Below are 9939 nucleotides of genomic sequence, written 5' to 3'. Positions count from 1 at the left end.
CTTGTATGCTACCTGTCAATTCTTTGATTCATCAATATAATCAAGAAGTAGACATTTTATGCCCCTTTGCCGCAGTTATGAGGAATCTGTGAAGCATTTATTTATAGATTGTTCTGTTGCTGCTCATATTTGGTTTGGACTTTCTTTGCAACCTTTAATCTCTCCTGAGTTTGACTGCATTGATGACTTATTCCTATACTGGCGTAGTTTTGTGCTTCCAGATTCTCCTTATAAACATGTAAGCATTATACATAAACACGTAAGCATTATCATTCCCCTTTATATAAAGAAGCATTGATTCTTTGTTAAGATGTACACAACTTATCACAAGCATATTTGTCAAGTGTCATGAGGACCACTTTCAATGATTAGTTTTCTTAATTTTCTCTAAAAACAAAACCAGCATATTAAAAAGGAACGAAGGGAGTAATTGATAAACCCGTTTTCGTAAATTATGCATTAAATTGGATATGCAGTCAACATGAAAGGAATCGTTATGAAGCAATATTTAGGCTTGATGCTAGTACAGAAAACTTTATGATAATTAAACTTCCGGTAGAGGGTTCACGTGTATCGTTTCGCCTGCTAGAGATGGGAGGATTGCTATGGTTTATTCATTCTGTTGGGGTCGATAATTTTCGACTGAAGTTATGGTATCTGAGGGAAAAGAACTGCAATAGTGGTGGTTACATTACATGACTGCTGAATACACGTGGGTTGCAAAGTGCCGTATTAACTTGGCAACGGATATTAGCTCACAACAGCTGTTAAGTTGTAGTGGTAGATACTGGTGGAGTGCAGAGCCTGTTGTAATTGTCACGGATCCTAAATGCAAGCTTATATTAACCTTTGTCGACAGAAAAAACAGATATGTCTACTCTTATGACATCGAGGTAAAACAGTGGGATTTAATTCATGCAGGGATGGTATGTTCTGATAATCAAAGAAGATACGAAGGTGTTTTTCATAACCAAGTGTTCCACTATTGGCATGACAACAAGAACACTTTATCAACTTCATAATGTCGAAACAACAATGAATTTTCTGTGATGGTGCTTGCAAGTTGGAAATGGTAGAGCAGCGTAGTAGAAGCAGTTGATTTTATTGCTTATTGCACATTTAAAGATAATTTTTTCTGTTCACTCTGTTGTCGAGTTCTTATGGAATGACAATAGGGAAAAATGATGGGTAGAAAATGTCAGTGAAAAACTTTAAAAAGGTTCAGTTGCGTCTGCCGGGAGTCGAACCCGGGTCTATTGCTTGGAAGGCAATTATCCTAACCGTTGGACTACAAACGCTTGTTGTTATTCTTTGCAAAACAAAAATCTTTGTTGAACGTTCGACAGTTTCAACACTTGGTAAATGGTGCAAAGCCGTAAAAAGAATGTTTTGCATTGTACACTGATTGCAGACAAGAGTTTAATAAAGGTATTCTGATAAGTCGGAACAAATTTGCAAGAGAAAGAAAATCCACATAAATAAAGATGAAACACATTACATTGTAGTTTAAAGTTGTGGAACAGTTCAATTTTGAAACCAAATAGACAGACAGAGTGACAGACTACGAAGCTAAGACTGTTTTCTTGTTTCCTCTCGAGTAGTTGATACATCGAAAAGAATAACCCACAGGAAACAAAGCTGTTGTCCCAAAGAGCAGAATCATCTGAAACTTTTAATCACGCATGAGCAAATGCCAAGTTGTTCATGAGCACATCTGAAACCTGGAAAGGGTGACAACAGTGATGGCCTTCCTCACGCCAAAGAGAATCATCTTCAGTCATTAATATCGCGGAGCTGTTTAAAAGAGAGAGAATACTCGATTTAAGTAAATTAGTATGCAAAATTTAGCTCCAGAAAGTGAGAGATATTGCACGCTTGCACATATTAGTGAAATCCGAATTCGGTGGCAATAAAAATCAAGATAAGCCTAAGAATAGGAGGAGAACTCTTTTGGTAGGATCATCAGGGACAGGGAGTCTAAAACGAATAAACAGCTTCTTTTTCTTTTTCATTTATCAAGATGTACCAAAACTGTTCAATGTCATTATGGTATTTGGATGATCTAAACATGAATGAATTTGAAGTAAAGAGATCGAAAATAAAGATTTAGACAGCCTCCAGGCATTACCTCCACCAAGGGTTGCTTCAGGTAGTCGCTCGATCGAGTACTTATGGTTTGTGATGTACATGATTGGAACTCCAGGAACCTGCTCCCCCGTCAAGCAAATTTATGCATTAGAATTTAAGAAAAATAAATAATGACAGTTGTTATGCAATCAGATACCAACTACAAGTCTTATAAGCTTACAGATTTCTTGGACAAAAATGAAAAAACAAGAAGAGAAGAAAATTTTCCGAACATTAAAAAAGGTGTCAGTATACCTTGCGAATTCTTCGCTTCAAATCTCTATCACATGTTGCAACGATGTAGCACTTGTGCTGCATCCAGAAGAAGCAATGTTCGTATAAACAGGAATGAAAGACGAAGAGAAAAACATAACTGGATATTTGAAAGACAAAACTGATAATATTGAATCATACATATTGACCCAAGAGTGAAAGTTTGATGCCACCATGAATCAGCAAGAAATATGAACTACCAGGTCCTTACCTGGGTAACTCTATCAACGAGGCAATCATCAGCATAAGTTCCTTTGTGAGTACAGGGGAGTCTCTCAAACCGAGGATCCTTTGCAATCCTATCAAAAAATAAATGACATTTCACACACTGCTAACTTAAGAACAATCTCCACTTAGGAATAAAATATCCTAGCTCATTTGAAAGGAATGAAACTTCTCAAATAAACATCTAACCTCAAAGCTACTCGGTACTTCTGACCCAGTTTCTCAAGCTCTGCCATGACGCAATCCGTAATGCAAGGAGTGCCTTGTTACCAAAAGGAAATGAAGAAAAAAAAAATGAGCCGATATAAAATAAACAAGCATATCAAACAATTCAGACACAATAAATATGGCAGAGTACCATTAAACTGAGAATGAGACTTTGAAGTAACACAATCGAAATATGCTTAAAGAAAACTTTTTGCTTTTGCGATACAGATATTATTGGTGTGAATTGTTATCAACTATGCACAGTTTTGTTAACTAAATTTTCGTTCTTAGATGATAACCTTGATCAGCTTTAAAACATTGGCCATTGCATACGGTAAACGTGGTAGAAAAGAGTGCCTATGATAACTGTGGGTCAGCTGTACTTCAACTCCTACTACTACAACACCTACTACTCCTACCACTCACACCATTCCTACAACACCACTACTACTCCTATTACTCCTGCAACACCCACTGCCGAAACTCCAACCTACCTAGCGCCCCAAGCAGAACTGGTGCAGCAATATCCGCAACAACATGAATTTCATTGTGATCGGAGGTTCCCTTTCGTTGACTCCTTTGTTTGCATTTTTGGGCTAGCTAGGAAACAGGCAGTGCTGTGATTATGAATTACAGTCATGTTTGTTTTGTGGATCCTTATTATGTAGGTAATTTATGCTATTTGTGATCAATTGTAGTAGCTACATATTGGGTGGAGAATTTTATTATTTGTAGGATCTTTTGGGTTCTTCCATCTGTGTTCTACAAACAATCCCCTGCTGGAACTAATTAATATTGAAACTAAAAGAAAGCAAGACAATAAGATGCATCAGATATGTGCAAAAAGACTTAAGAGGGCGAAAAATAAAATGTAAGCAACCAAGAAACTTCTTTGTTTTACCAAGCAAAAAACATTTGGCTGGAAACTGTAATGCTAAAGAAGTTTCGAGCAAATTACTGGCCTTGGAAATGAAAACAGAAAACAAATGAGTCGATATGAAATAAGCAAGCATACCAAACATATCAAACACAATAAACATCACAGAGTACCATTCAAATATATGGAGCAAAAGAAGAACACTCACATTTTGCATACAAGCAATCCATCATCGCTTTTTCCAAATCCAACTACACAAAATGCAAGTGATACAAAGAACATCAGTTGAGGTTATCTCTATAAATAAGTTTATAGCTCAATCCAATCAATAAAACCCAGGGTTTTCAAAACAAAATTACCTTGTTCTGAATAGAGAAATTGATAAAATTGGTATCAACCAAAACCCTATAAGGAGGACCCAATGCACTATTATGTTTAAAGAACAATGCTGATGATACTTGAGGCCTGTATAGTAAAATCTAAGAAATTCAAATTAAACCCATCACAGAAAATCCAAAAACTGATTAAATTGAGTAAAATAAACAAGAATAACTTACACGTTTCTGGGTAATTTTTCCTTCTCAAGATCTTTCTTTCTAGGGTTTAGAACATCCTCTTTTGTCCTAAATTGAAAAACAAAAATAAAAATCAGATTTTTATTTTATGTGATAATCAAATAGGAATAAATATAATGATAAGATGTTTCATAAAGCTTACTTTTTGATCATTTTAGAGCTGATTAATCTCTTCATGACTGCAAATTTAGGTGATTTCTTTGCCTTCCCCATATTTGTTTGACTGAGAATAACTGGTGAACCTTAAACCCTAACTAATTTGGGGGATTTTTCGTCTTAGATAACTGAAACTCGTTCTGAAGAACAGCTCTAAAACCCTTAAACCCTTTTTTTTCCTTTTTGTGGATGGAACTTAAACCCTAATTAAACAGAAGACTGAAGAAGATGAAGTAGAGTTCGGCTACACAGAAAAACAAAAAGAAAAGAGGATGTCTGTTTTGGACCTAAGCCGACTCAAATCAGCCTCCTTCGAGAGGTGTAGTACGTGTATGTCGTATGTGTTTAAATCCTCCAGGGCCGTGCCAAGAGGTGTTGCGTTTAGCCTTTTGGTTGCCCATTAGGGCCAAAAGTAGTGATGGAGATTTTGTATCCTAAACATCTACATTCAGAGAATACAAGGGTCCGTTTGGCATCGAATTTTTTCCAATACAGGGTAAGTTACAACTGCAGGTAATTGAATGCCACAATATTTGAATCACTTGTATTGTGGTTTTGTAGTTTGGCACGTTCCAAGTAGCAGAGATTCATGTATTGCGTATTTAATTAAGAAAAAAAATCAGGAAAGAACAAATAATTAATCAAAAATAAATAAAAAATAGGGAATAACAAATTAATCTAAAAGAAAATAAAATTGAATCCTGATCATATATCCCTAACCTTATTCTTAATACGAGAAAAATAATCCCAATTTGTAAAAACAAACACTCTTTAATGCAGTTAAATTGAAGGCCCCTGAATTTCTTGATGTAGATTGCATCAAAAAGAAGAGTTAGAACCCATGAAATCTTTTTGATTTGAATTTCAAACCCTAGAAATCTTTCATGGAATATTGTTTCAAAACCCTAAAGATCTTCCTTTGCTTACTCAATTCATAAACCAAGAAACTAAATTTTTTAATCTTCAGAGAGATAACAAGCAAGAGCATACAATATACATGATCTAAATCTACATAAGACATGAAAACTTGATCTTGATATGTGCAAGATATGAAAATAAAAAATTGTGGGTATGTAATGTGCCTATTATGTGTGTGCTTGGATAAGCATGTGTAGTTATTTTGTAGTTATGGAATTAGGTTGTTATGTAATTAGTTTCTTCTAGAATGTTATATATGTATTTCTGCCAATGTAATAATGAAGGTTATGAATTAAATTATCAAAGTTTGAGAGTTTTTCTTTGATTAGAAGTTTGATTACACTCGAAGTAATCGTTGGGAGGTATGGTGTCCCTCGAATGATGCCGGAGGTATTGGTGTCCCTCTAATGAGACCACAACAATTGTTTATTTGTCATAATCATCTTCACGTTTGTAGGAAAAATCAATACAAATTATGTGAGTATATATAGGGTATCTCCGTTCTGATGTTGATCAACCAAGAACTCTTAACTTTTGTTTAACTTTTGGTTGTATATCTCATTTTGAAAATATAGCGATCTTGATCTTTGGAGGAGATAAAAAATGGAAGAAGAAGATACAATTTTAATCTTCATAGAAAAGAACAGGGGAAGAGGTCCGAAAAATTGATAAAGGAGGTAGTTGGATGTTATAATAGGGGCAACTTTCAATGCAGACCTTTAAAGCTCGGTATCCAACTCCGCCCATCGGAGGTTGTATGGATTACCCGTGATTCCAAAATGTCCTGCATTCCGGGCCCTGCCAAACACGCTTATATTGAATGCATCCCTTGAGCTCAATGTTGACTGCACTACCTCTTACTATTACACCCATGCCAAACAGACCCCAAGAGATCTTTGGTTGTAACTTACTTTGACTCTTGAGTAATCAACCAAGCGTATTTTCGTTCCATTGTTCTCGTTTTTTTTATCCGTCTCAAAATCATCAAATGGTTGATGGTTTTCATGTTCTCTCGTATTACGTAGGTAGGAACTCCGTAATTGTCAAAATCTACTCCAATTTAAGAACCGAGGAAGTAATCTGAGAATCACTAGTTCTGAAGTAGTCTAAGAAAGGAGCATGGCCGACTTATGATGCAGCAGGATAGGCGTGTGCCTAGAGCCCCCAATTATTGGGGGACCCAAATTTATTTATTAAAACTGTAACACTTATAAGTGTTAGTAAAGCGTCTTGCCACAATTATTCATTTTATATATAAGTTTAACAGTTATAATTGTTACTAAACACCATATAATACTTGTAAGCTACTAACATTTTAATTTTGTGAAATCAGTAACCAATTTGCGGGTGTATCTTGACAAAGTACAAGCTTATAACCCAAAATCTAACGAAAATTCAAAAGAAAAAAAAAAAACAACTAGGCGGCCCTCAGCCGCATAGCTGGGGGTTTCAAAAATATATTGAATTATCTCTCTCTAAAAACTGGATTTATTTTTGAACTGGTGTTCATAAAAACGCCTCATATTTTACCTCGCCTAGGGTTCCACAATCCTATAAGACACCCCTGGAAAGGAGCACTAGACTAGAGTATCAATATATATATACCCATCGTCCAAATGGCTGCACACAACGACAAGGCACGATAGAAATCTATCCATGTGATAAATTCAGAAATCTTGGTTCTTGGTACTTTGTTTTGACAAATACTTGCACTAAAAGAAAATTCTTGCGGCCTCTTGTTTTTTCTTCTTCTTTTTGGTTTTGTCCGAAAATGTCATCTTTCACCGATAAGATATGTTTCCCGTACAAATGCCATCTCGCACAATACAGGGCCACCCCTATTCTACAACACCGCTAATATAGATATCAATTTATTTTAGAGTGTACCAAAGTTCATTTAAGATGGTTCCGGAAATATTTTGTCGTTATGGAGTAAATTCGGTATTCCGAGAAGAAATTGTTACCTCCTATTAGCAGCCATGTTATCCCAAATCACCCTTACGTTAAGAACAAAATCTATGGTACATCTGATGAGGAGACTCCTGACCTACCAGAATGAAAAGCAGTGGCAGCTTCCTTGGAGTCAGAAGACAGAATTAATCGCCTTTTAACTTGTCTGTTTGGATTCACGCTTGGGCAAGTCTGGCCCAAATACCATCCTTATTTCGGAGTTAGTAGTATAAGATTTAGGAATACATGCCTATTTTACTAGGATTTCTCATCTTTCTCGAAGCTGAGATATAGAAATATAAAACTTATAAATAAAGAGGATTTCCCATGGTTTTTCTTTTGTCAGTTTTAAGTTTTCTTAAAAAAAAAAAAGAAAACTCTTTTTAGGTAATTTTTAATTTGTATAACGTATAGAGGTTATACATTAGAATCTTGTTGGAGAGAAAAATAAATAAATATGGAGGATAAGTACCATAACTTGGGTACAAAATTCCCTCCTCTTATTTGTTGTTGTAGTACTAATGTACAAGTTAGTGACGATTTAATAGTATGTGAGATATTAAGCAGATTACCTGTAAAATCACTCATGAGGTTCAAGTGTGTGTGCAAAAGTTGGCAATTCTTGATTGAGAAAGATCGACATTTTATCGACTTACACTTTGCACGGTCAGAACCAAGTACATTTATTCTTCTCAAAACTCCGAATTACAAAACCAGAAAGCCGTGCTTTTTATCAGCCAAGCTTGTACTTCCTTCTGAGGATGATGGACTGGAGGGAGGAGGCGCAACCTTTCAAAGGCAAATTATCCCTCAAATAGAATTGGATTCTCGTATACACATGCTTGAGTTTGTCAATGGTTTGGTTTGTTTTGCAAACCAAGGCACGCGATGTTTTCAGATATATAACCCCAGCACTGGTGAATCAACACCTTGGATCAAATCACTTATTAAACAACAAAAAGAAGATGAAAAGCAAGTTGTAAACTATGATGGCAGTGTGGTTTATACGCGCGCATATCTCAATTTTAGATGGTCTTATTTTGGATATAATCCTGCCACCAAAGAACACAAAGTTCTATCCTTGTGGAAAGTTCACTCAAGCGACGAGTCTGGAAACTGCGTAAGTGATGAAAAAATTTGTGAAGTCTTGACTGTTGGCGGGAAACAGCAAAATTCATTCAGAAAGGTTGATGAAGTTTTACTGGTGTCGCCTATCTACCTTGGCAAGTCTGTTTATGTGAATGGTTCCATATTCTGGTATCATAGAGAATCCGACAGGGATGTAGGAGTAGCAATTATTGAATTTAATTGTGGAACTGAAAAGTTCAGAGTAATACCTATTCCTAATAGTATTATCGATGTAAGCAGGTTTTGTAGAACTCATTTAATGGAAGTCGATGGCCGTTTAGCTCTATTAGCTAAGAAAGGTGGACGATACTCGAGCTCTGAAGTTAGAGAATATTGGTAGAAGAACAACCATACAAGTATGAATATGTATCTACTGAATGACAACGGCAATCAAGATAAGAAGACGAAAGAAACTTCTCAGAGCAGTAATTTCGACTGGGTGGAGGAGGCATTCTGAATGCCGCCATTTGAATGGTTACCGGATAGCTTAGACTCCATTCTCTCCATTCCAGGGACAGACTTTTTCATAGTAAGATCTGCAACAATCGAAGATGATTTTTCATTCTATTATTACAATTGGAAGCAGAAGAAATTCAGCTGTAACAAGGTTGAAATAGACGGAATCTCCTCATTCTTAGTGCCTCCTGATGACACTCTATTGTATCATCATTGTTTCCGTTTTTATACATCCACGGAAAATCTTCTGCCTGTAAATTAGATTTTACTCCGTCAATAAAATTGTTCTAGCATATGCTGCGCAATTGTGACATTTAAGAGCTGACATTCTTTACGTTTTTTTTTATGTTATTTTTTTTTCGATAAACTTTTTCGAAAATGATTTGTGGCACCCATTTTTCCCAAGTCTCAAATTCTATTGATGTAAAAAATATTTTGTCCTACTCCAAATTGGTATTAGCAGCCATGTTATTCCAAATCACCATTACATCTGATGAGGAGTCTCCAGACCTACCAGAAAGTCGATCGGGTTTAAGTCTATGCTCAATCACCAGCCTCACCACTCCCTTATTCAGCCTTGCACCACGCTTAGCCAACTTATCCGCTGAGAAGTTGGTTTCTCTATAGCTATGCGCTTATGCTCAAAGCTAATTCTATAGAAACAACCGAAAATCCTATTCCACCCAGACTCTACCAACGAATATATATTACCAGAATGAAAAGCAATGATAACTGCTTTCGAGTAAGAATTAATCGCCTTTTCACATCGAGTTTTAATAGTTAGTCCTTGAGACGAACAAAATTAATTACATCCACTCAAATGTACTCTTTACCAATCAATCTTTGAGACAAACACAATTCAAAATCACAGCTAACGTTGGTCACCACAAACACCAAGTACATTGTATTTAAATCGACACATTTTGTAGTTACCAAAGTATAAACGGACACGTGGCCATAGGAAGGCGCGGAAATATGGTGAAAAGATCTTACTTCAAGCTCCGAGATTCGTCGTCAGGGACTTGTCAAATCAAGTCAGAATTATCC

The 9939-nt window shown here is 36.0% G+C and overlaps 2 protein-coding genes and 1 non-coding gene across 3 annotated transcripts; 1 reads left to right on the top strand and 2 right to left on the bottom strand.

Moving 5' to 3' along the window:
- Positions 1 to 1226: 1226 nt before the first annotated feature.
- Positions 1227 to 1298, bottom strand: TRNAG-UCC. The gene has a single exon. It is a non-coding gene; the product is annotated as a tRNA-Gly (tRNA).
- A 153-nt stretch (positions 1299 to 1451) lies between these two features.
- Positions 1452 to 4731, bottom strand: LOC113320736 (rRNA-processing protein FCF1 homolog). Its single transcript, XM_026568628.1, has 9 exons — positions 4427 to 4731; positions 4267 to 4332; positions 4069 to 4174; positions 3918 to 3960; positions 2815 to 2887; positions 2612 to 2699; positions 2383 to 2439; positions 2129 to 2207; positions 1452 to 1794 (listed from the first exon to the last, which is right to left on the bottom strand). The coding sequence occupies exons 1-9, from the start codon at positions 4495 to 4497 to the stop codon at positions 1781 to 1783; spliced, it is 597 nt and encodes a 198-aa protein (XP_026424413.1). The 5' UTR covers positions 4498 to 4731; the 3' UTR covers positions 1452 to 1780.
- Positions 4732 to 7765: 3034 nt separating this feature from the next.
- Positions 7766 to 8776, top strand: LOC113325244 (putative F-box protein At1g32420). Its single transcript, XM_026573450.1, has one exon. It carries the CDS (start codon positions 7766 to 7768, stop codon positions 8774 to 8776), a length of 1011 nt encoding a protein of 336 aa, XP_026429235.1.
- Positions 8777 to 9939: the final 1163 nt, after the last annotated feature.

The sequence above is a fragment of the Papaver somniferum genome, chromosome 11 (assembly GCF_003573695.1).
Source record: "Papaver somniferum cultivar HN1 chromosome 11, ASM357369v1, whole genome shotgun sequence".
In the NCBI taxonomy this organism is placed as follows: domain Eukaryota; kingdom Viridiplantae; phylum Streptophyta; class Magnoliopsida; order Ranunculales; family Papaveraceae; genus Papaver; species Papaver somniferum.
The sequence above is the reverse complement of the archived record's forward strand: the minus strand, read 5'-3'. Positions and strand labels throughout refer to the sequence as shown.